Source organism: Hyposmocoma kahamanoa, unplaced genomic scaffold (genome assembly GCF_003589595.1).
Source record: "Hyposmocoma kahamanoa isolate Upper Pololo Valley unplaced genomic scaffold, ASM358959v1 102, whole genome shotgun sequence".
In the NCBI taxonomy this organism is placed as follows: domain Eukaryota; kingdom Metazoa; phylum Arthropoda; class Insecta; order Lepidoptera; family Cosmopterigidae; genus Hyposmocoma; species Hyposmocoma kahamanoa.
In genome coordinates this window covers 1585893-1613358 of record NW_020653337.1, presented here as the reverse complement: position 1 = coordinate 1613358, position 27466 = coordinate 1585893, and the positions used below count along the sequence as shown (strand labels likewise).

The following is a 27466-nucleotide window of genomic DNA, read 5'->3' as shown; positions in this document are numbered from 1 at the left end:
TATCAAAAATCAACCTTTTTTAAAATTAATATATGCACGTAAGGTCATTGAAACTGAACATTGAAACCTAGCAAAGTACAATAAAAGCTTAAATACTGGAAACTAAAACAAGGACTAAAACATATGAATAAAATTGGGTCCCCGCGGCAAGGTGCCCAAAATGCTGGCAGCGTTCCCCCTTCGAATGGCTATGCTAATGCGCTGGGCAAAGTAGCTTTGGAACCTTGGAACTTTCCAGACAATTTACAAATTTTTTGGATATAATTATGTACAGATGAAGGACACCGGGACTCGACGGGCCAAGGGTTACGACTCCAATGGCTGTAAATAGGTAGTCGGAGCCGAGGTCCTGATACTAAGCTAAGCTGCGGTTCCAGCCCTTTTGCTGGTGTGCTGGAGATGGGATGGGGCAATTTAATCTTTTTTTATATAAGTGTATTATAGTGACGGGATGAACAAGTCATGTGTCTGGTGGTAAGTGACACGCCTGTCCTCCATAGCAGTTGAAGTGTTACTCAGACCTTTATATCGTAAAGATCTGAGGGGTACTGTACTGCGCCTATGTCATTTTAAGACACAAGTTGACAAGTCCCATTTGCCTGTAATTTCACCAGCACAACAAACAAAAGCAGCAAAACCGGAATGCAGTAATGCTCGCATTACTACTTGGCGGCAGAAATATATAAGGTCGCAGTATTTCCCTAGATGAACTCTTTCACAAGGAGGTCTACTGACGCTTGAAGTGGAATTTTATTCAGTGTGCCAGGATTTTGACAGCCAAAGAGGTTGCGTGTGGTCATAGCCTTAGAATAATAACGCATAGAATGATAGTTTCATATCAAACGAACTGTCACAAGTGAGGCAAAAATCAAATTCATGTAGGCTAGTTTTAGCAGTAGATTAATTTTCGGTTTTAGTGAATATTTATATAAAAATACAAGTTGAAACGCGTTACTTCCTTGTGGAATGTGATGTTAGTATCTATTTTATGTTTGTCTGACGTATTTTTACACTCATTTACCGCACATTTCGTCATTTTTATCTAAAATTCTTGATCTGTTCGCTGTGCAAGTTGACCTTGAGCATAGAAGGCCCGCCCGCTCGTGTACGCCCTTTGGGAGCGCTTCAATTTGCCTGACTTAGCGTGTGCGGCCTAGGTTTCTATGCGTTATTATTCTAAGGTTATAACCACACGCATATATGTGGATATGGAATGAGAATTTTTTAGATATGACTTGTATAGTGAAAGAACTGACCGTACGGTATGACTATTTGAATTGATTGATGGTTTAAAATCTCTATCATTCCAGGAGAATCACATTTAGAAATTAAACATGAAAGCATATGGTTATTAATTAGCATTATTATTAGTAGGTCCAAAAAGTGCAACCAAATATTAAATTTATTAACTAGGTACTTATTTAATCCGTAAAAAGTATTTGAGCTCCACGTTTTACAACTATTATACTGTCATAAAAACTGACATTAAGAAGAACAGTTGTTATCACAAAAGTCAGAAAGATATAGTAGGAGTTCATATTCGTTTTCAAAGAAATAAAACATTTTTCGAATTTGCGGCCTAAGATTATAGTGTTACTATGTCTACGCAACCAGAATAAAAATAGACTATAATTAACGTACAGGTGGCTTGTGCGGAGTTTACGCGGAGCGTGTTCCGTACGGAGCAATCCGCGTCACTACAACCGCGTCACGTAAAACGATGTTCTAATGCCACACATGTTACTCCGTTCCGATCCTCCACGCGGACGGTCCGCAGATAAATCCGCACTGCTCTGAAACCAGCCTAAGCAACTGACTTAACTTTCTTAATATTCCCAAGAATAAAAACATCAATCTCAAGCCTGGAAAATGCCACAAAATCATGAAATCTCTCGAAATGTCGAAACGAGCCAGTGATTCCCGAGATTTACGCCCTAGGGTACATTTAGTTCCTCCTGGTTGCCTCTACTTATATTTCTAAATGAAATTTGTAAATTGACGATAGTTTGCATTGTCGGCTCTGTCTGTCGGGCAACCTTAAGAACAATGATTCTCAAAGTGGTTTCAATCTACCAGCAGGAATCCACGTAAACCTACAAATAAAATGTAAGATCTGGCAGTATGGCTTAGACGCCTTAAACAAACAACAACAATGAAATATAGTTCTGAATTATTATTGATTAAAATCTATTAACTACCAGATATTGAACTTTGTATTCGGTTACATTCGGTAATCCGAAGATTGCCGAGAGATATCAAAATAATTGTTGTACCGTACTTAGACATCTACGTCATTAGAAAGACCGTTCAATTTTCGAATATTTAATAGTACCTAGTGGTTTCAAAACAGAGATTGCTCATTTTGAATACAGCGCACAGCTTGCTATCTTACGTAACGGAGTGTACATCCAAAGCCATTTAAGTATGAAATGGTGTATTTGTACATACGTGACAGTGTAATTTACGATTTCTAAGTGTTAATTTTTAAATTTTCTTGTTAACGTAACCAGTCTGAACGAATATGTAACAACGTTTTAACACTTTTTTTTAAATTGTATTTTATGGTCTGTATAAATAAATCATTACATAGTAAGTAATAAGTGTTGTAAGTAAACATTACAATGTAAGTAATAAGTGTTACGGCTAGCTTTGGGTCATGGAAAATAATCCATATTGAAAATTCTGTATTTTTTTCACATTTTTCTATATTGGTTTTATTGAAAAATATTTTGTGAAATTCCGGCCACTTGAACATTTAATAATAATTCATCTATTTGCGAAAACACAGGTTATATATAAGTTGACATGTACAAAAATGTATACTTTAACTGTGTCCGGTCAAATATTAGGTATAAAAATATTGAAGGTGTATCAATAGATATACATTCACTTCGACGCCCTAAGCCAGGTCTAACGTGGTGTCTGTGGTGGATTTAATAAGTCGGTCATTTCAATGCTAACTAGATATCAAAATAATAACTGAGTAACGTCAAAAGAAATATACAAATGTCAAAAATTAGACAATGAATTTAAGGTTTTAAATTAAGTATTCGGACACTGTATAGTAAGTACATTTTATAAATCATTTATAGTACCAATTTATTTAAAACCTTACAGTTTTGCAAGTAACTATGAATGTGTGAAAAAAAAAAATGCTTTAGTAGATACCATTTAAAGTCCATGTTTAGGCCTGCGCGTTTTTGGTTAGAATCGATTGATGGGTTAGAATATTCACATGGCAACATTGGGTTGGTCTACTTTGCGCGGAAGACACGTCTCAGTTTTTTCAAAGTCTAGTTCTGATGAATTAGATGCTTTTGAGATATGCGACTGTTCTAGAAAGCCATCGAAATGTAAGTCACTGTTTCACCGGCGCGGTGGTGCGAAATGTGTTTGGAAAGGCGGTTCTTTTGAAAAATCACTTATTCACTACGTGATTTCTTTTGTTTCAACAAATGTGTATCATAAAGAACTCAAGTAAACAGAGCTGACAGACAAACACTTTTTTTCAACCAGTGCCACTGCAATGTATGCCTAACAGCTCTAATAACAGTATCTTATAAATCGATGATTCCCAAAGGGGTTTATGTCGATCCCCCAGGGGTCTATTCCAACCTGCAAGCGGTCCATGTTTTTTTATAGTATCTACCAAGTGATAGGACGACCAAGTCGAACGCCTGGTGGTAAGCAACACGCTTATCCAAAACGGTTGCTTTGCCACTCAGAGCTATTAGAGGCACTGCCACAGTGCCCGTCACTCTGACACATAAGTTCTGTTCTGCCTTTTTTCGTTCTGAGGGCAGAGTTGACAAGTCCCATGTGAAAACACAATAGACACTTTTACTATATCTTTTATTATTTTTCCTAGATCACGACTTCACAACAAATTATACTCGGGTCAAAATGGCGGACCTCGCGAAGGCGCTCGTACATCCTTTCTTTTTAGAGTCAGTTGAATTACTTAATATGAGATAATGAAATTATATTTATAACAATGTTACATTAATTTAATTACATATTTTTATTTTATTTAATTATCATAAGAAATATAATTTCACACAATACTATAGAGAAAAGTATAATAATAGTTGTTAAATATTGAAATCAATTAGAATTCTTTTTACAAATTATATAGTTAATATTTTTGGTAGAATATGCTTTAAATATGTATTAATAATAATACAAAGTAACTATTTGCTTTCATATATGCCTGTAATTTCACCATTATTATAATAACTACTAATATCTACAATAATTTGTTTAAGAATGCATACACACAGAATAGATGGATTATTGCATCTGTGCCGCTCTTCCGGCGACTTGGCAAACATTATAAAGTGCACAATTCTGCTGTCCACTAACAAAAACGCGGCTATCATAAAAAACCATAACCCAGTTTCAGAATATTGAAATGTTCATTTAGGGGCTTTGATCGTTATTGATCATGTGAGCCCCATTAGTAAAACGGTACATCAAGAAAACAATAAACTCGAGACAGATAAATCAAAATATTACCTAACTAAACATGTATACAAAATCTGTTTCGGTAACAAATAATATATCTGTGGCCTTAGAGTAATAACGCATAGAAACCTAGTCCGCACACGCTAATTGAGGCACATTGAAGCGCGCCAAAAGGGCCTACACGAGCGGGCGGGCCTTCAGTGCTCAAGGTCAACTTGCACCGCGAACAGATCAAGAATTTTAGCTAAAAATGGCGAAATGTGCGGTAAATGAGTGTAAAAATACGTCAGACAAACATAAAATACATACTAACATCACATTCCACAAGGAAGTAACTTCAACTTGTATTTTTATATAAATATTCACTGAAACCGAGAACTTCTAAAACTAGCCTACATTAATATTTGCCTCACTTGTGACAGTTCGTTTGATATGAAACTATCATTCTATGCGTTATTATTCTAAGTCTGCGGCTTGGTACACACATACAAATCAATATGGAATTAGGTACTTCTTGTAGGAAGCCACAGATATTTACATTTAAGTTTTAGCTTCCACTTTGTCAAAAACTGCTCTTGTCCACAGCGCCGGTAGAAGCTATGACGAACAAGATCAAAGGTATGAAGAGGCTGAAAGATGATTCGGCGGCGTCGCAGATCAAGAACTCGCCTGCAGAAGTCATTTGATACATAACACTTGCGGTTAACGTATTTGCCTTTACGACATTTTAAGGACTGCGTGTCATGTATAGAGCATATATTATATTCTTGAGTGTGTGTAAGGGCGCGTTCCCATTATGCCGTAACGTTTTATTTGTCGTTGAACGACTATTGTGTCTAACTGTTCCCACTAGATCGTAACGACAATTTATCGGTTCACGGCAGCCGCCTTGTCGTTTGCACGACAGAATAGTTTGAAGTTGCGATTATCTGTTGTCACATTTTATCGTGACTATTTATTTATTGACGGACAACTGTCGTTTTGGGCTTCCCCAATGGGAAGCCACGACAGTCTGTCGTCGTAACGTCAAATAAGTCGTGAACGACATTTAATGGTGTTGTTCTATGTGCGAACAACTTCATCTAAATATACAAGTCACGACACTTTAAAATGCACGATATCTGTCGCCACGAGTTAATGGAAACGTGCCCTAATGTAATTAAAATTTAAATGATTTTTAACGTGACCGTCAGGATGGCTGGTCGCCACTTTGTTCAGCATGAAGGGAGTAGATTTTCCAGAAGTATGTATTACCAATAATTGCTACCTAGGTATACGGTTCTTATTTACATTAGTTTAAAAAATATAAGCGATTGAAAATTTTACGTAGCTTAGATAGGAAGCGTATACCTTTGATTCGTGAAAGTAGCAATTATTGGTAATATACATATACTTCTGGAAAATCTGCTCCCTTCATGCTGAACAAAGTGGCGATCAGCCATCCTGATATCAGAATGGGTGGTCAATTATTTTTTGAAATGTCTCAGAATATATTAAAGGTAGCAATTATTTAAAAAAGATAGCAAATAGGTAGCAATTTTTGAATGTACACTCAGGCAACCAGCCATCCTGACGGTCACTCTTTTTCCTATTGTCATTGACCTACCAACCTAATATTTGTTTTAAACTTTCGATATGTAATTATAAAATAGGAGTCTATCCGTGCATAAAACCTCTATGTTCACTTAGAATCTAAGTCTTAGACATTAGTTGAGGAGATGCGTACGCACAGACGCAAATTGAGTTGATTTTTTTTTGTGTGTTTTTGTGTTATGGCGTCGCAATGAATATTTTCTTGTCTAGGTATAATATTGTAAAAATAGTTTTCTAGTTATTTTTCGAACTGTATACTTAGATACTGTGAACGATAAAGTGTTATTAATTTTCTGAGCGTTTTTTTTTAAGTTTCGGGACCGGCACAATCAATCAATCAACACCTTAATGACCTTTAGTTTCAATGAGTAATTTATGGGCTCATCGTATGATTATATTGTAAGTTTTAATAAAATCTCTTACAAGGATAACCTCAAACAGCTTATTGTACAAAAAACTATCAATTATTATAAAAGTGTAATTAAAAAATAACCGATTAAGACGAATTATTTCGAGTGAAGTTTAGCAATTGATGCATTTTATTATTCCAAACGTGTGATATGAGGATTAATCCCGTGTGGCAATTTTAAGTTTTGGAGAAAACTTACTTCAAAGTTTGTTTAATTTCTATACTTTGAAAATATAAAAAGATATATAACTGAACCAATGACTTACAAATAAATGGACGACGGGTCTAATACAAAAACCACGAAAAAAATGTCCCAAGTCAACCTATTTAAACGTAGTGACATGTCAAGGAATATGAAAAAGCTAAAACGTTGAATTTAAATTGTAATGTCATCGCAGTACTGTCTAATTTTGCTTGCTGCGCTGTCAGAAGAAACAAACGAAGACTAAAGCGTGAATGACGCTCTGTATACGATTTTAACGCCCTATAAGTTCGGACACTTTTTAGCGCGGACCCGACGTCCATATAATTGTAAGTCAATGAACTGAACATAGGAAATGAAACTATTTTTCCGGATTTAAATCGCTTATATTTGTTTTTCAAACAAACCGACGTTTCGGGCCCTTTACAAGTCCCATGGTCACGGTTGACTGAACAATCTACTAAATATTTATATTCATGATATTGAAAGGAATTATAATATAACGACACACTCGTAGCTCCGTTATGAGTGTGTGCGTATAATTACAGTAGAGAAGAGTAGAGAAATCCTGTATCGCGTGTGCCATGGGCACACACATAGACAACCACAAATTGCACCCAAACGAAACTGACGAGAGGGCTAAATGTAGGCCATAGGTATTTCACCCGTCCCGGGAATCGAACCCGGGACCTCTGCGTGGCAGACCAGGGCGGTTATCGTTCGGCCACGGAGGCAGTTAATTTAAAACACTATTTATGTAGCATAAAGTTTAAATTAGGTCAGGAAAATTGCTAATTTCCTTAAAAGAAGTATAGTTTTTTCTTACTCAATTTGTGTTATCAGAACCCAATAAATATTTTGAAATATAGATATATGTATAGTATGCTTACAGCGTTCGCCCAATCCTGAAATATCTACGATGTTACGTACCTATCATAAACTTTAAATGCAGAACGCCTGGAAGTATGTTGAAGCAAACTTTTTAGAGGTATTTGCTACAAAATTTTAATAAAATATTGGAATTACGGAATTTTAAAGCCCGTTCCAAAGGCGTGGGTTTTAAAGATCTGGAGTTCTGCCACTGTGCCACCCATATAATAACAATGCTTTTCACACTTGCGAGTAAGTCCAATTTTATCTTAAAATTCATTATGGAACAGAAGAGAAATCTCCACACATCGATATTTTACAGCAAAAAAGGTACAAATGAATTAGCCTGCAAATGTTACTCAAATCATATCAGTATGACGAAAAATAAACTAGTAAACATCAAACAAAAACTAAGTAAGCTTCATTACAAATCCTAAAATCTTGAGTACGTAGTTCAGGCGTTGGTCAATTTGCTTTTAAACTTGCTCAAATGGCTTTGGTTGATTCCGCATGACAGTGAGAGTGTCGAATCGACCACTTTGGAAAAAAAAAATGGATATACACTACTACTATAAAGTGTAAGAACACGATTCTTAAAAATTTTCACGATAGAAAAGAACACAAACTTATCTCGAAATTTTTACGAGAAACCCACTGTATTCAATAGGTAGGTATACTTCACATATACCAATGATTTTTTTTTATAAACGACCTGTATATATATAAGATTATAACGACCCAAGTAAAATGGCTTTACTACGGGAAAAATTTGAATTCGTGCTAAGATAGTATCGTCTCTTAAAGCTGTTGGAACACTACGCAAACTCTATTACATGGTCGTTTTCTGTTATTTTTGTAAACAGCCATATTTATTTACTAAGATCATGCTCCCCGAACATCGTGAAAAAAAAGACTTAAAAACAAAATTCGAAAAAAAACAAAGAACCAAATTTTGTGAAAAAAAAAAACGAAGAGGTTAAAAAATTTACTTGCCGTAGTGTTCATTCGAGGTATCGTTATTAAACGGGGCCTGACAAATTTGGAGTCATAGGGTATGTCTTGACGAGTTGGTAGTTGTTGATCAAAATCTCATGGAGCAGGAAGATCGTTCACGGGACAAAGTTTAACAAATATCTATTCAGTATGCATTCATTAAATTGGTTTCCACACCTACAGATGTCGGCTTTATTAAGTTTTTACTGCACGTTGTTTTCTATCAGAGTTTTTTTTAATTTTAATGATCTTTTAATTTTTTAGTAGGGTACCTACTGTGTATATATATATACAATACAGTATTTTATGTAACAAATAAGAAACTGTCCTTGAGTAATTCTAGAACAATTTACACATAGATACTTATATAACACAGAATACATCAGAAATAATTGTATTTACTTGCAGATTTAGGTGCTGTATACATTGATATAATATATATCTAGGCTCTCGGGTATCTCTCAGAGAAAAGTTTAAGGAGACTGGTATCATGACTGTGGCATCACAGTACATTTACTCAAATATTTTATATGCCCGTAAAAATATACATAATTTCAATAAGAAAGAAGATATCCATAATATTAATCTTAGAGCCAAGTCCAAACTCATGGTACCACGATTTCGTTTAACAAAGGTAAACAACTCTTTTATGGGGAACTGTATACGTTTTTACAATAATATTCTGGAGCATATATTAAGTTTATCAATTCCTAAGTTTAAAAACTACATTAGAAATATTTTGATCGAAAAATCATACTACAAAATTGAAGACTACGTGTTAGATAAAGATGTATGGAAAGACGACATGGCTCCAGAATCCACACAAATTTGATTCAAAGTGTATTCCATAGCATTTAAGTTTATTTGAAAAGAGCAATCCAAAAGCAATAGAGTTTCTTGCTCGTTCTTCTCAGGGAGGTCAGCGTAGTGAACGAGCAGTAGTTTAAATGTGACGTTTTCAAGTGTAAATTTATTTTACCTATGGAATAAATAATCTTTGACTTTGTCTTTGAAAACAACAGAACATTCAACGGCTGAATGTATAACAAAGTGACAATATTATTTGAAACTCAAATATATTGTAAATGTGCTCTTTTTAAATAATCGATTTTTTTTTTCATATATATTAACCAGTTACATGCTGACGCCACTTATAAATTAATTTGGCAGGGTTTTCCAGTTTATATGCTGCTAAAGTCTTCCAGAATGCTTTTAAATATATCAGGTTTGACTACAGTTTAATAATAGATACCTGGGTACTAAAAATGTATAATGAAGCTCGAAATGGGTTAAAATACGTGTACACAGAAGAAAATCAAACCAAATTTAAGTATAAAAAAGTGTTCCAATAAATCAAATTATAAAAAATAAGTATTTAAATTTTATTTTTGATTTATTAAATTCAAAAAGTGGAACTTATTTTTGGCAAAGAAGTATATAAACATTTTTGCTATTAATAAATGTACAGGCGTTAGTTGGGGTGACATAAGACTTATTTTGTAGGTCGTCGTTTCTCCGGCGGACGGCCGGCGCTTGAATGAGAGTTGGTTCGGCATCCAGTGCACATCGGCGCGTGATGTAGCTACGACTTGTGCATTTCGAGCTCTTTCTTTGACACACGTCAAAATATACCTAGAAGTCCGTCTCAAACAGCGTCAAAAAACAAAGTTCAATTTTAGTTTTAATAAATATAAAATTTAATTTAAAGTCATGTTTTTAATGTTAGTTCTAGCTTTGATTGGGGTCATTGCAGTGTGTCTAGTCCTAGTAGATTCCCTGTGGAGTGTTTTGGAGCTGGTGACATCGTACCTGATGCCGTATTTCCTTCCAGCTGAGGAACAGTCGTTGGTGAAGAAATATGGACCGTGGGCCGGTGAGTTAGAGCTGTTAACTGCCGATGATTTAAATTTAGCTGCTATGTTTTGGTGTTACGAGAGAGGTTATACCTAGTACTGACTTTGTAGATAAACAAATTCAACGTTGAAAGCCTAGTTGCCTTTTTCGAAAGGGCCTTCATCGGCGTTGCTCCTGCGCGTACAACTGTGATTACAAAATACTTATTAGTTATGTAATAAATATCTTATCAGCTGGTATTTACTGTCCGTACCTCATCGCTTATTTATATTGCGTCAAAGCTAGGTCAATTGAGTTCGAATTGATTATAATGAAAAACTTCTGTGATTTCCGGTTACCTGGGTTATCGGTAGCAGGGTTTCTTTGACAGATGGAGTAATTAAATTAATTTTTTAACCCTTGTTGTCATGTCACGAGCGTCCATTGCCGAAAATTCATACTCGAAGTCTTCCTCGTCTGGCTGATTGAACAATGGACAATTAAACTGTGGTACAAGTGATTAAACAATTGACAATGTTTTACGTGCTCTGTACAGCTTGCACCGGTGCACTGGAAACAAGTTTTGAGGAGAATGTCAGTTCATGGCCAGTTGTCCATGCAGATATAACGAATCGTGCAATTCATGACGTCAAGTTGCATCCATGTCCTCCTATATTGAATTAGATGTAATCGCCGTACGCTGTTTTGAGGGTATTTTAAAAAATTGCAAAAATTGTAGGTTTCTTTTTTCAAATGTTTATAGATCTTTGTGTAACAAAGCAAAATCATCAAAAGTACGGAAAACTAAACCGCGAGATATAAGTATCTATTATATTTTGCTCCGTTTGCCACGCAGAGATCCCAGGTTCGATTCTCGGGCCGGGAGAAATATTTGTATGGCCTACATTTATTTCTCTCCTGAGTTCGGGTGTAATGTGCGGTGGGCTATGTTGAGTGCGTGCGTTATTATTATTATTCGTTGTGTGACGTCGTTGATTGTCTTTTTTTAAGCCCCGACCCAAAAAGAGGCGTTATAATTGGAAATTTATTTATTTATTTATTCAATATGTATACTTACAAATACACAAGTCACATTTACTTAAAATAACTTTATCAGTACAACTCTTTGCTACGGTCATCCAATTATTATTACACAGGTTATGCAAAGAACAAAAATTATATAACTACACACAGCTGATTAAAATAATATGAAATTTGGGAATTAACGGATGAATTATGAATGAATAATATTAAGAAATAATCAAAATAATGTTAAAAATTAAGTAAATTTAAAATCATTCATTACAAAAATAAAATAAAACAATTAAAAAAAAAGAAATTACAAACGTTGAAGACATCTCTTAAAATTGTTTAAACTTTTTGAAAATATGTCAAAATCTATACCACAGACATCATTGTAGTAGCGGCAGTGCAGTGGATTATTTTGTGATACATTGTTATTTGATGGTGGTATTAGTGAAGACTCGCGGGCGACGCATATATCGAGTAGGAACGCTAGAATGCAGCCCCAGCAGCCCCACAACTAGAGTCCCATTAGCAACCCTATGGATCGTACATAAGTCTGTGATCTTCCCACGTAAATGAAACTATTTTTAACCGACTTCAAAAAAGGAGGAGGTTCTCAAATCGGCTATTTTTTATTGTGTGTATGTTACACGATAATTTGTGAAGCGATTTAGATGATTCTTTTTTTATTGGAAAGAGGGTACATCAGTATTGGTTCCATTTATATTTGATTGGCAAACTCAGGGATGAATCCGGTTTCGCGTACTTTCTTGTAACTGATTTCAATGAAACTTATTCCGGATCTAACTCGTGTATATTTGTTTTTCTAATGAACTAACGCGTCGGATTTTTTATTTTAAATCATCTTAAATCTTTGGTATTTTGCTAAAAATTACCTAGCACTGCGCCCTACCCTGTCCTACCCTGAGACACAAGTTGACAAGTCCCATCTTTTCCCAGTTAGTGTAGGGATCTCTATCATGAAATAATTTTTTATTTTCTTCCACTTATATAGTATAGTATAGAAATCCCATGATATTACAATGTTATTATATGGTAACCTTGACTTTTTGGTGAAGTCAAGTCAGTGTGTAGACTACCCTACGTCTCAACTACCTACTTACAATACAATTATCGTGTTAATAAAATATGAACGAGTTAATAACTCGCTTTCAGATTTTTTTTATTTTTTTTATGATAAAAATGACGATGTTATTGACTTTTTTTGGACTCTGTTTGATATCGGATGTTTTTAAATTTTAATTCTTCTTAATTAATGGAAACTCGTATTGTTTAGTAAAACGTTAAGTCTACAAACATATTGAAGGTGTATTGTATATTTATTCACATGTACTTCGGACTAAAGTACGTGTGACATGTTTTCTAAATAATATCCCACGCCATAAAAATGAATTGTTTTATTTCGAAAATATACAGGTAAGGTAAAAAAGATAATAAAAGCTTAAATACTAGAAAGTAAAACTAGGTTTTTTAAAAATAATTATTAATACAAAGATCGAACACTCAGAAAAAATTCCTTCGATCCGGTCAGATTCGAACCGACGTCTTCTAGCATATCGTGCCAGACGCTATACCAAGTAAGCCATGGAAATAGCTTGCGTCGTATCTTTGTATTTGGGTTTTCAACGACTTTCTAGCCGTAGCGACATCTATGAGAAATCCAGACAGTCTATTAATTTTTTGGATAAAAACGGACGCCATGGGTCCAATGAGGCTCTACTCACACCAGCGCAGAGTCGAAACGTCCCGACGGGTCATGTTTTTCGCCTATAGCATATTCATCTCTATTTTTCCATTATTAAGGTACAAATTTGTGTTATGCAAATATGGAGTCAAGCGTCGACGCGAGTCGACCCTTGGTTGCAGTTGAGCGGCTTCGATCGTCTTTACTTGGGCGCAATGAGGCGTCAGATGCCGGCCGACCACACTGTGATCCGGGCGCACTAATGGGAGCGTCGTCAGGCATTGTAGTTGAAGAACAGGACGCGACGCGACGCTTCGACTCTGCGCCAGTGTGTGTCGAACCTTAGGCTCGACACTATTTAAAGTGTAACTAAATGTCAAAATAATAAAAATGAGAATAACAGGATGCGTAATAGTATTTAATTAGCAACAAAAAATATATATGCAAATGTCAAAGATTATAAAGGTGGATTTCCATAGGCAAATAAAAAATTTTATGGCAAAATTTCAATTCTCTCCTCGCGTATCTTCGGTGGACATGGTCTGGATTGACGAGGATAGGTGAGGTGATAATTGAAATGTTTGTTGATGAATATTGAAGCGTATTGCTGCCTACATAGAGCATTATACTGTTTAACGGAAACACGATTTCTTATGCGAGCTCGCGATGGCTATTGGTATCAATCGCGAGTTTGTGGGGTACGTACGATTTGAGATTTATAAAACGATGGTTGCATCTTATTCTTCTTCCGTTAACATAATATACAATAATAATGCGTGAAGGTAGTTTTACAAGCTTCCAAACGAAGTTGGGCTTAATGTCTTGGCTATAGAGCTCCCGTGAACAAGTGTGGGTGCATTCGGACGTATTGTTTGTCATATATTTGTTTTATGACATGACATATTTGTTTTATGATACCAAGTGATAGGACGATCAAGTCGTGCGCCTGGTGGTAAGCGACACGCCTGTCCATAACAGTTGCTGTGCCACTCAGAGCTTTAAATCGCAAAGACCTGAGGGGCACTGCCACTGCGCCAGTCAAGTAAGTTGACAAGTCCCATGTATCTGTAATTTTACCAGCACCCTTACTCTTAGAACTTAAAACGGGAACGCAGTAATGCTTTAATTACTGCTTGGCGGTAGAAATAGCTAAGGCGGCAGTACGTCGATGGACGAACTCTATCACAAAGACATCTACTGCAGCTAAAAACCAATTTAATAGTTTTTAAATTGTTTTGATACGTCGTTTTCGTGACTTGAAAGTTGAGTTTACATTGTTTCCTTTGTCCCAGAATATTGTACGGTATCTTAATAAGGAAGCTACATAACCGTGGTAAGCTTGAGGCATCGAGTTTCTATCTGCTTCTTTGCTAAACTTGTGCAATGTGTACATATGCATGTGTTGAGTCTAGTTCACGGAAGAAAAATCAATGGAAGTGACTTAACTGAAATGATTCTTAATTTGAAAAACTACAAAATCTTGGTATTGGTTGGTCGTAGTTTAAATTTGAAAAGAAATAAATTCTGGATTGTTATATAATTTAAACTTTACCGTGTTGGCATATCGTTGAAAGTACAATGCCATCAAAATCTATTATTATAAGTTAGACGTTTTGATATTATTTTGAAATTTCAATCAATGTGCTGCAATCTAGCGGTTCATTGCTGAACGACGACGAGTTGGAGTTATTAATTTAGTTCTCCAAACAAGAAGCCACCATATTGCAGAGGTATAAGCTTTACTTTCGTTTCTTGTAACAAAAAAAATGTTTTGATAAACAGAAAATTGAAAATTTATTAAAATAAGACTTTCCGATGATATGAAATACCACCACACACACACACACACAACACACACAACCTTTTTTCTCTGACACAACCTTACCATACGCGAAAATGGCGTACTGAGCTCAGACAGGTCTTTTGAGACCTATACCTAGTTGGCTCGCGTCAGACGCTAACTAACCATATTGTTCTGTTGTTTAGTGCTTATATCAATCTTTATAAAGATAGGTACTCTTCGAACCTATTTATTGTTAGATTTATTTAAAAAATACCTATATTTATATGTAATTTCGTGGGCATCTCTTTACGGTTACGTCAACGTGTGACTATATACCAGTACAAATTTTCTGGCTAAACAAAGACGCAATAGGCGTTACGTGTTTCTTTTAGAAATGTCGGTTTTAGTCCAAGTGATCTTTACCTATCGTGATTACACATTATAGTATAATGTAAGCTTGACCTTTATAAAGCAATACTTAAAGTTGAGTTTCGATTATTTATCTTTAATTTTATCAACTTATATTTATCTACGACGGTATTTGCTTGTAATCGTTAGTTAACTTGGTTAAAAGTAGATAAACACCAGCAAAATTAAAGAAAATATTAGAATTTACCTACTTTGGACGCTTGTTACGTTGAAGACATCGAGTATATAATCAGAAATAGAGACGAAATAAGGGCCATCCATCCCTGGCAACTCATTAGGCAAACGGGCCTTATATCACTTTTAAATATCAACTCTCGTTTGCACTGAAACCACAAATTAGAAAGCTGAAATAGTACAGCGCCAACAACTGACCTGTGTGTGCGTCTCCGTATATTCCAAAAATATTCTGTATTTATTGTAATAAAGATAATATCTCTAACTAGTGGGGCTGTTCCATGCGGTTGTGTGGGCAAATTATCTAATTACAAAACAAACGGAATCACATTTCATCGGTAATGATTGATTTGAAGTGAAACAGTTGACGGGTGTCGTCAATTGTTTCGAATTCGGGCTGGCCAATCGGAGCGCTGTGGTCACCGTAATGATATGGCAGAATAGTTTTCAAATAAATTAAATGACATTTCGTCTCTATTTCTGGTTATACACTCGATGGTTGAAGACAAAACCTGTTGTGTTAAATTTCTATTGACCAGTCTTTTGTTTGTTTCTCACTGTGATAGAATAGACAACAACGGTATGACTTAGTGGTAAATTAATTTGTATAACATGGATTTACCTTGGTTTTTTTCTCACTCTCACTACATTCACTGTCACTTTCGATCCCACCTGATGACCTGGCCGATGATGGAGCACATATACTTAATTCCTATTCACTTACGCCTGGCAAAAGCACAAGTTATAGCGTTCAGGGTATAAGATTGTAGGCAAGGAATTCCACTTCATAGCCGTTCGGTAATAAATGTGAAAGTCTAATGCTTTGTGACCCTTTGGAGTATCCACAACATAGGGGCCGAAACCCAGCCTACGTCTAGACGTAGGTTAGGATTAAATAGGAACTACCCCTTACATCCTACATACATACTTTGGACGCTTGTCGGTATTCTATCGGATGACATGTATCCGGGGAGTGTGCGCATAAGCTTATCAATTTGGTTCCACCCTCACCGTTCCTCCTTCGGTCGACTAGAAGGTCCGGAACACTCCATCCTTAGGACCACCTAGTCGCACTAAGCGCTTTGCTTCCTCCTTTCTGATGTGTACGGCAATGCAATGGAATAATCTACGAAAAGTATAATTTGGGGCTATTCAGGGCTTTAGTGAATAGGCATTTTTTAGGCAAACGCGTACCACAGACGGTCACATCGTTGCTTAACATCAGGTGAGATTGCGGCCAAGCGTGTGTCTATTATTTATATTAAAAAAAGGTATATCCTGCAGAATACCGACAAGCACATATACTTAATTTACGCAAAAATGGCAACAAAAATTTACGCAACTTTACGGTGGTGTTCAAGGCTCCGCAACTTCGTCTCTACAAAATCCGAGTCACCTGTATAAGCTTCTTGCCACGCTTTTCAACTGAACCCAAGGTGGCCAGTTGGTATTGTATGGCAGCAGCACTTCATACACGAAGCTTCGAAATGAGCTTCCTCGAAGTCCCTGCTTCCGCTTCTATTTCGAACAGTTTAGAAGCGATTTCCGTGCTCAGCTCGGAAATTAAGCCGGCTGTTCATCTTTGCCTTTGATGGCCCCTTTCTAACCTATCGACAATGGTATTTCCATCTCGAGGTCGCCAGATGTGATGGATTCGGGTTAAAAGGGCAGCAATAATATATCCAATTGTTTATCTACTGATAAAATATAAAAGATAACAATCAAGTTACATTGTTAAGAGTTAAATACGATATTACAAAGTTCTGTACTAGATTGTTAACCTACGTACTTATGTAGACATTTCATTGTAAAGTAACAAAAACTGTTTAATATAATAACTAGAATACAGTAATATGATGATCTGCGGGGTCGAGTGGCTTTCACAACGGTTTTCAAGGTGTCGCCATCTTTGATATCCCAGGTTCAATCTCCGGCCGGTCAATATAGAAAAACTTTTCTGTATTTTTTTATAACATCAAATGGCGGGACGAACACCAACGCGACACGTCCATGACAGTTGCAGTGCCATTCTTAGATCGCAAAGGTCTGAGGGGCACTGCCACTACGCCCGTCACCCTGAGACATACGTTGACAAGTCCCATGTGCCTATAATTTCACCAGCATCATTACCCTTTAAAACTGGAACCCAGAATGTCACCATTACTGTTCGTACTTCTCTGGACGTACTATTTTACAAAGAGCTCTACTGCTACTTAATTTTAGACCTAAGATAAAAATATCCAAATCGGAATTTTTCATAGATATCTCGTTGTAACACCGACACATTCTCATAATACAAATAAAAAATGATTAGGGTTTTATAAAACGAAATGTTAATCCTATACGTGCGTAAGTAGTGGCCATTTTGGAAGTCTGTGTACTAAAATAAATAAAAATAAAATAAAAATCTTTTATTTTCAGACAGCTATGTTATTTATATTATATAAATAACACAGCTATATTATGTATACTATGTTAGTAACAACTGAGTGTATGGTGAATATGTGGTGCATATATTTGAAGTGTTCTACGTTAAAATTAAAAATTTAAAGTAACTAAAGTTTAGAATTAATAAAATAAAAATTCAAATGAGCAAATAAAATAATAATAATTAACTGGATAATAATTAAAATTTTAAAAATTACATGTCATAGGGAAATTCATTACATTACAATTACTATTACTTACGAAGTCACTATTTTTGTGTATATATTAAGTAAACTTTTTTAAATTCTTTCCGTTAAGGAAAAGACAAAGATTTTAAACCACACTGCTAAATCTTGGTGATTTTTCTTTTGCTGTTTTAAGTAAATAGATATACCTACACCACAGAAATCTAATCTTTATGTGGTGTACGCCAAGGCTTCAGTTTACTATATTTTATAGGCATTAAGTCTCGACTTCGGTGGGTCATCATCAGAGTCAATTCAGGGTATAAAGTTCCAATTTACTATGCATAGATATACGTATATGGAGAAATACGTATGTCTATGTAAATTGTGTGGTTCAGAATTGGCTGTGTCTCGTTATAACTATGAGAACCAATCATAATTTTGTATTTGTATTACGGGAACATAAATGTTCATAGACTTTATTTGTACTGTATTATAGTATATATATTGTTTGCTTTGTTTTAATGCGAAGGTAAAAACAGAATAAGTCCATAATACAGCCTAGTTTGTGTACCTACGTAGTAAACGTTCGAACTTCCTGTCTGCCTTGGGCTTGAATCTTCTCAATCTATAAAGTATTCCACAAAGAACCACTTCGCACAGGTCTAAAAATCTGACAAATCATCAAGGTCATTTAAAATCATATTTGAAACAGGTTATGTTAAAAAACACTCATTGAAATAGTCTTTGAGAGATTCTTCGCGACTTTGAGTTGATAATACAACGCTTGCAAAATAAAATACTGAGGAAAATTGTGAGCGCTCCTTGGTAAACACAAAACGAGAAACTCCATCGCGATTTGGGTACAGAGCCCGAAGACAAAGGGATAAATATATACACACTGAAGCTCACAAACATAGACTTTATCGTCACAGGAACATAGAAGCTATACTATAAACAATACAAATATAGTGCGTAGACTACAAGAATGAAACATTTTAGTGTAGTTAAGTTACAGTGAATAAAATAAATATTAGTGCCAGTGTTAATTAGACCATGAACACATCAACGAGTCTTCCCCTGTTCCCCTTAACATAATATTAAGAGATAATGTTCTGCCCTCGGAACGAAAAAGTGCACTAACATTTTTATCAAAATTCAGTTACATATAAGATAATTGGATTGGTTACATATTTTTTTCTCTTTTTTATATGTCATATTTGCTTATGCTTCTTATTGTAATTGTACGTACTTACGCCACTAAATTATCATCATCATTTTATTATTATTATTTTCTGTAATAGCTTACAATATTTGTAAAACTGCTTGTGATATATTTACATTGCAACTGCTTTATCAAACACCATTTTATCGGGCTGGGTGAGAGCCTGGAGATCTGTCACACAGGTTGGTTCCTAATAAGGACTCCAGTCTCTTACAAAGGTACTCTACTTAAGCATTTTTATGTAAATTACATTATAAAACTTTGTACCCTTTGTAAAGAGAAAGAAAGATTTTTATTATATTATATTATATTATATTGTATTGTATTGAACTGTACTTTACTGTACTGTACTGCACTGCACTGCACTGTACTGTACTGTATTGTATTGTATTGTATTGTATTGTATTGTATTATACATATTCACATCAGGAAAAAGATCAATCTACTTATTTTGTAGAAATATATCTCAATAATTGTTGAATATACTGTAAGCACAAGGTCATAACTGACTTCAATAATTATATTTTTTACTATAAAAAGTCATATTTGACATTTATTGATGGTTGACAACGTGGATATAACGTTGTCAACCATCAATGTATTTTCATTATCACCCATTTCTTCTTCGGTCACATTTGATTGTACTTGCCCGATAATATGAGTATACAATTCAAGAATTTCGTATGTAAAGCAATCTTCTCCGAAATGTATGACGATCAAGTTTTTAATAAATGACACGAGTGACCTCTCGGATGACAAAATAATAAATACCAAACAAAATAACGGGTTTTGCACGAGTTTATACTCAATAGTGCAGCGTTTGCAGGTTGATAACAAAATGGCAACTTTTAAAGGTAGGTTTGCAAAGTGTAAAACTAAGAAAAATAGCGACTAGCTAAAGTAGTCAACATTTGACACTGATTTGTTCAGAATATACCAAGTTTTGGCACTGCATTGCTGAAATATTTGAAATTGTTTCAAATACTGATCCATTTCGCGCCATTGGTCATCACAAGTTAGAAACATGATTTACAGAATTTTGTTTCTCAGAAAACCTTTATATTTTTATTGAATAGATTTTGTTTCATTTGTTCGAAAACACGTTAGTTTTTTTCATTACACCATTTAATGTTTTACTATTTTCACATATTGACAAGTTATTCTTTTCCCGATTTTTGTTTCCCTAACAAACCGTTTGACCAATGTATCTAATTGAATATTTTTATTTAAAAAAAAACTATATCCATGATACATTTTTTTATATTATTTCTTATTACAGATATTATAAAGTATTAGGACGTGTCGCACAACACTATTCGTCATGTTAACGCACCGCACATCTTTAGAAAATGTGGTAAACGCGATGCAAGCTAATTTGATCGAGTTGTAGTCGCTCGCTTCACTCGTTCGGATCGTGCTGCTTTTTCATATACTAACCTAATCTAAACCTACAGGAGGGGGTCGTGCCGTCTAGGTAATACAAACAAATTCGGCTCCGGCACTCGCCAGCCGCTGCCGCGACACGCTCGCTACGCTCGCTCGGCTCGTGCGGCTTTTTCATATACTAACGTAACCTAAACCCACAAGAGGAGGGTCGTACCGTATAGGTAATGCAAACAAATTCGGTTCTGGCACTCGCCAGCCGCTACCGCGACACGCTCGCCTTGCTCGCTTGGCTCGTGCGGCTTTTTCATATACTAACCTAACCTAAAACCCACGGTGGGGTCATCCTAGCTAGGTAATACAAACAAATTTGGTTCTGGTACTCTCCTCGATTCAGTTACAATTTATTTATTGCACAATTTCCGAACGAAATTTTTTGGCCATTCACCGATATGCACGAACTTGCAAAATTTAATTCTACAGGTCTCGATGAAACAAAATTTTAAAATTCGACCTATGACCTGAGATCAAAGAGTTCAAAAATCACCGTGTTAAATCTATGGGAAAATGTTTAATTGTAAAATTTTGGGTGCGTAAATGCGAATAACTGTAAAAAAGAAAAAATAAAAAAGGAAAGACTGCGGCGCTTCGGTAGAGAATCGATATTCTGTCTAGTTTGTTTCCATGTAAGAAACCTTTATTTTTTTTCCATCTTAGGATCTTTTGGCTTTTCGCGGTTGGCGTTTCAGCCACTTACAAAGTATTTTTACTAACTTGTTTTAGGCAGGTAGGTACTACTACTTTACCAAGTGAAGAATGGTTTACTTAATTAAATTTTTATTAAATTGATATTCAATTATTTTTTGTGAAATTACTCCACTAACTAGTGGATTGTAATTATTAATACAAAGATCGAACACTCAGAAAAAAATCCTTTGATCGGTAGCTGTAAAGGTACTAACTGGGTGATAAATCTGTCATAGATTTCTCATAGATGGCGCTACGACTAAAAAGTCGTTGAAAAACCAAGTACAAAGACACGACGCAAGCACATAGAGAAATTCGTGAGGTCCGTTGGTTCGTTCCGTGGCTTAGTTGGTATAGCGTCTGGCACGGTATGTTAGTAATCCGGCCGGATCGAAGGAATTTTTCTGAGTGTTCGATCTTTGTATTAATAATTATAACAAACTAATGGTTTAGTTGTTTTTCAACTTCAAAAAAGGAGGAGGTTCTTTTTTGTTCGAAAGTGGGTACCTCAGTTGTGGCCCCATTCGAATTTGAAGAAAGTATATAGCAAATTTTTGGGACGGATTCGGTTTATTGGATTTCACCTACTTTCCGTTAATAAATTTCAATAAAATTTGGCAAATAGATAAAACGAACATAGCGAAAGCTAATAAGTTTTTTTTTAAATTTATTACGACTTTGGCAAAGCCATCAGCCTAAACATGAAGTTTAATTATGTTTCTGTAAATATGGCCGCCACAAAGAGGATAGGCAATTTGAGGCGGCGTGCTTGGATGGACTCGGGATTCCTTAAAACGAGCCGATACGGGTATTTTAGTTCGAGATTCGTATAATTTCGCGTTTTAATCTTCGATTAAGGCACAATAGCACTATCCTATTCCACTTTAAACTAGACTCACAAAATAAATGAAAGTCAAAATAAAAACGACACTTTTCCCTCCAAAAGGTCCAGAGCGAATCCGAAAGCGAATAAGCAAACTTTTGGGGTAAGTTTTAAAAAAAATAAAACACTTGTGAAAATTGTGTGTAAATATTAAGCACATGGGAAATGAAACTATTTTTCCGGATTTAAATCGCGTATATTTGTCATTTCAAGCACATGTTTCATTATTTGCCATAAAAAGTACTTAAGATGGTGTTTAAATTTCTGTCGCAACCGCAACCTATCGTAAAGAAAAGGTTGGCTATTGAATAATGTTCTGTTGCACATTATGTGATACATTGAGCAAGTACGTTAGCTGACAATAGCTCGTTAGTTGCGTAATTTCTCTGCGACGATAAGGCACTGGCGCTGTTGTCTGTGCAGACTTTTTAAAGTCTTATGTAGCACAATGTGGCATAAGTTAATACTTCGTAGTCAGTAGAATCCAGTGTGAGACGTTCATTATTACTATAGGCTGGTCAATTCGTGTACTCATGTGACATAATCAGCTAAAACAATAGATCACGCCACTGTCTTTCTGTTCAACTCCGACAAAGCTGTGTGTGTTTTTAGTCAACGATAAAAATAAAAAAGGGTGAACAAAACTTTTTTTTGGTTCATCACACCAGTAGGGGCATGCTTTTTTTAACAAAAAAATTCCACGACTATAGTCTTTGCTGATTTATGATTATCTATCGTAGCGCTAATTAGCTTGGCACATTTTACAACTCAATCAATTTTTGGTTTCAACAACCTTTTCGAACTTACGTTTCAAATTCATCGGTACTTGACCTACTTTGGTTTATTGCCACATAAATTAAAAAAGGATCTGTGTGACGTTCGTTCATCGCCACGTCGCAAATATTTTCAGCAAATTTGAAATGAAATTTTTTTTTCTTAAGTACGCACATGTAGGGTACAGCCAAGCCATGTCAAGTTTGTCACTGTGGATTTTCGATAGTGTATTATTAATGCCGATTATCAAGCAGCATAAGAACATCCTGTCCTATACAATTATGTAGCATCAACCCTTAATGACATATGAAATAAAGTATAGTAAGAACAGACGCTTCTCGCCTTTTCCATCAGAATAAGGAAAGATACTAATATATGAAGGGGCTGTATGGTAGGGTGGAACCTTTGCCTACCCAAAACCGTTGTCCTGCTGAAATGTGTGGAATAAGGTAATTTACAATATGGGCCCTAGAGTGTCTTTGAGAGATGAGTTTAGAGAGATCAACTTTTTCACACCAACTTCACAGTATATTTATGAAAATGTAATTTACGTCAAGAACAGTATTTTATTTATCTGAAAAATAGTGACAGACATAACGTTAATACGAGGAATAAAAATAACTTAACAGTTTCTTCACAATCGTCTTCGTAAAGTGACTAATTCTTTTAAGGGGCATGTATACGCTTCTATAATAAGATTCCGAGGTTTAAAACTACAGTGAAATAAAATATTTGTGCTAAAGGTACTTAGGTACCTGCGTACCTACTTGATGATAAAAATCCTTGGTTTTGACCCTGAAATATTAATGCTCTTGCAGGTATTCTCGATCTAAGATATTTGAAAAAGGTTTGAAATAAATATTGTAAGATGTAGACGATAAATGTATTTTTTTCAAATGTATATTTACAAAGAGCAATCCTTGGGTTTCTTGCTCATTCTTCTCAGTGGAATCTGTCTGACGAATGAGCAGTAGAGTTTAATCAGGCGTGATAAGCGCTTTTCATCATCTTTTATTATGCGCACAGTCCAGGAATGGAATTCTTTCTTTTATAATATCCGACGAACAAGTTGTACACCTGATGGTAAGCTACACGCCTGACCGTTGCAGTGCCACTCAGAGCTTTAAATCGCAAATATCTGAGGGGCACTGCCACTGCGCCCGTCACCCTGAGACATAAGTTGACAAGTCCCACGTGCTCGTAATTTCACCATCACCCCTACCGTTCAAAACCGGAACGCAGCAATGCTAACATCACCGTATGGCGGCAGAAATAGGTACGGAGGCAGTACTTCCCTGGACGAACTCTTATCTTACACAAGGAGCTTCTTAACTTACATCTCAAGAAGATGGGCACAGTGGCAGTGTTCCTCAGATCTTTGCTTTTTTTTTGCAGGCGTGTAGTTTACCATCAGGCGGACGACTTGTTGGTCCCGTCACTTGATATTATAAAAAAAAAGATGTGTTGCTCACATTTCGTTATTTGACTAAGTAATTAAGTAATTGTGTGACCTTAAATTTAAAGTTTTAAATTATACACGTTGATTCGGTAATTAATGTTGTGGTTTTTGATTAATTTGTGCATTAAAATATTAATTGATAATCGCGAATTAGTGTATACATATATTATTTCACACTATCCATCTCGTTTTGCAAGCATGTAATGACGCATGTTAAAACCAAGACAAAACAAAAATCATAGATTATTAAGCAATAGAGTACACATTAACAGAGTATGTATAATATGATTACAACAGTTATGGTTACTATATAAATTTAAAAAATATAAAAGAAAGACTGGGCTGCATGATCTAAAGATCTGTAGCCTTTCCGCAAGGAAAACAATTCGACTGTATTTTTTTTCTTTAACTTAATTTGTTTTTCTTTTTAGTAATATAATAATTATAAACAGTAAGCGGAAGGGCTCTGGATCGTTGTACATTGAAGTCGTTGCGGCTAGAGTTTAATTTTAATTGTCAACCTGAACTTATTTTTTGTAACATCATATACAACACAAGGGTCATGCATTCCAGAGAACTCATCAGTGATACATCACTTAACATCAACTCTCGTTTGGACTGAAATATAGAAACGCCAACAACTGACTTGTGTGTACGTCTCCGTATATTCCAAAAATATTCTGTATTTATTGTAATAAAGATAAAATCTCTGAACTACTAAAAACTGGTCGATTGAAGTGACGACACCCGTCAATTGTTTCGAACTCGGGCTGGCCAATTAGAGCGTAATTGTCACAGTAATGATATGGCAGAATAGTTTTCAAAGAAATTAGATGACATTTCGTCTCTATTTCTGGTTATATACTCGATGGATACACGCCTATTCATAACAGTTACACTGCTAAGATTTGAGGGCACTGTCATTGCGCCCGTCACTCAGCGACGTAAGTTGACAAGTCCAGTGTGCCTGTAATTTTACCAGCACCCTTACCCTTCAAAACCGGAACACAGTAATGCTGACATTACTGTTTGGCGGCAGAAATAGGTAAGGTGGCTATACTACGTCCTAGTGCTAGGTATTTCCTCTCCCTATTACTATTGTAGCATATATTTGGTGTTATTCCACGCGTTTGCGGTTACCCCCTCAATTCCCAGCACGTATTATTCCATTACACAATTATGTCGGTATGTAGGACACCTTCTAGGTACGTACCTACATAGTAATACAAGGTTACCAAACACCATTGCACACATTCAACATCACACGAAACGATGACATTTGCCATATTTCCTTATTATATCTGCGTTAAACAAACCATAAACTCAATATGTGTTTTGAGTTATTGCATTAGAACTGACGTTCGGATGACTTTTTGCGCTGTCAGCGAAAGCGTGAGTTGTGTAATAATGGTACTTACATTATAAACATTGAACATCGGGACAGTTCGGAAAAAACGAATAATTCCGAACTCCATGTCATTGTCGCATTTGCCTATATGTACGTAGTTGTCTATGTATACGTTTGTGATAATGACTGATGTATTTTATGATAATTATATACGCAACTTTATTACTTAATGACTGACGTCAAAGTTGTTAATCGTTTGCCAGCTATATAACTGTTACATTTTGGCTTTAGTCGCTATGTTGCGAGATTTAAAACCACAGTAAAACAAAAACTTGATACTAAGGGCGCGTGTACACGCTAAGAAATTCGACGTGTTTGTTACAGAAAATATGAGTATGGTCTTGTACACGACAAGAAATTTTTCGGATCTAGCCACGAAAACACGCCGTGTGTGTTGCTGACGAGAAAATGGTTAGTATGTACACGATACGAATGTGTGCATTAGGAGTCTTCCAGGAAGCTGTCGTTTTAGTACCGACGTTCGTTTACTGACAATGCACCTCATCCCGCCCCATACAATAGCGGCAGAACGCGTCGTGTTGGGGGTAGAAAAGATTCATTCTTGTTCGCCGCCGAGGCAGTGTACACGGTTCGTGTGTAGAAATGACACGAATTCTTGCATAGACTCGGCGACCTTTCTTATCGTGGACACGCACCCTTAAGGTATCTTTGAGAGATAAGTTTAAGGAAATTAACATTCTTACACTAGCCTCACAGTACATTTATGAAAATGTAATTTATGTTAAAAGGAATAGTAATTTATTTATGAAAAATAGTGACAGATATAACATTAATACGAGGAATAGAAATAAACTAGCTTTTCTTGATAGTCGTCTTCACAAAGTCAAAAAATCATTTAAGGGGCAATGTATACGCTTGTATAACAAGATTCCGGTTGATATACAAAATTTGCCTTTCACGAGGTTTAAAACTATAGTGAAACAAAAACTTTATACTAAAGGTTATTATACAACTTCTGCGTACTTGGATGACAAAAATCCGTGGTAGTAACCCGTTTAGCTCATGGAGGTAGTCTCGATCTCTGATGTTTCAAATAAAAAAAAAATATTGTAAATGTTATTTACAAAGAGCAACCCCTAGAGTTTCTTGCACATTCTTCTCAGGGGAATCTGCCTTACGAATGAGCGGTAGAGTTTAACCATTGTGACGATTTCAAGTGTAATAATGCTTACCTATGAAATAAAGATTATTTTGAATTTGAATTTGAATTAAGGTTGTTTACAGCTTCTCTGTACTTGGATGACGCGAATCCGTTGTAGTGACCCGTTTAGCTTCTTCACATATTCTCGATCTATGATGTTTGAAATACAATTTACTTGTTAGTTGCATATAAAATTTAGTGCACAGGTATTTAGGTATTTCAATATGCTGCGATTTGAAATGAAAATTTTGTATGAGCAAGTTTTTTTAACAATGTGTCGTTTATCTTAAAAAGTAAGAATTATTTTTACCCTTAAAGTAAGTAGCATAAAT

General features: G+C 35.5%; 1 protein-coding gene across 1 annotated transcript in view; it reads left to right on the top strand.

Annotated features, from left to right (window-relative positions):
* Positions 1-10241: 10241 nt before the first annotated feature.
* Positions 10242-27466, top strand: part of LOC113236204 (inactive hydroxysteroid dehydrogenase-like protein 1) — a 36213-nt gene continuing 18988 nt past the window's right edge. Inside the window, exon 1 of the mRNA XM_026472215.1 lies at positions 10242-10404. Coding sequence (XP_026328000.1) covers positions 10242-10404 — 163 coding nt within the window. The remainder of the gene's footprint in view (positions 10405-27466) is intronic.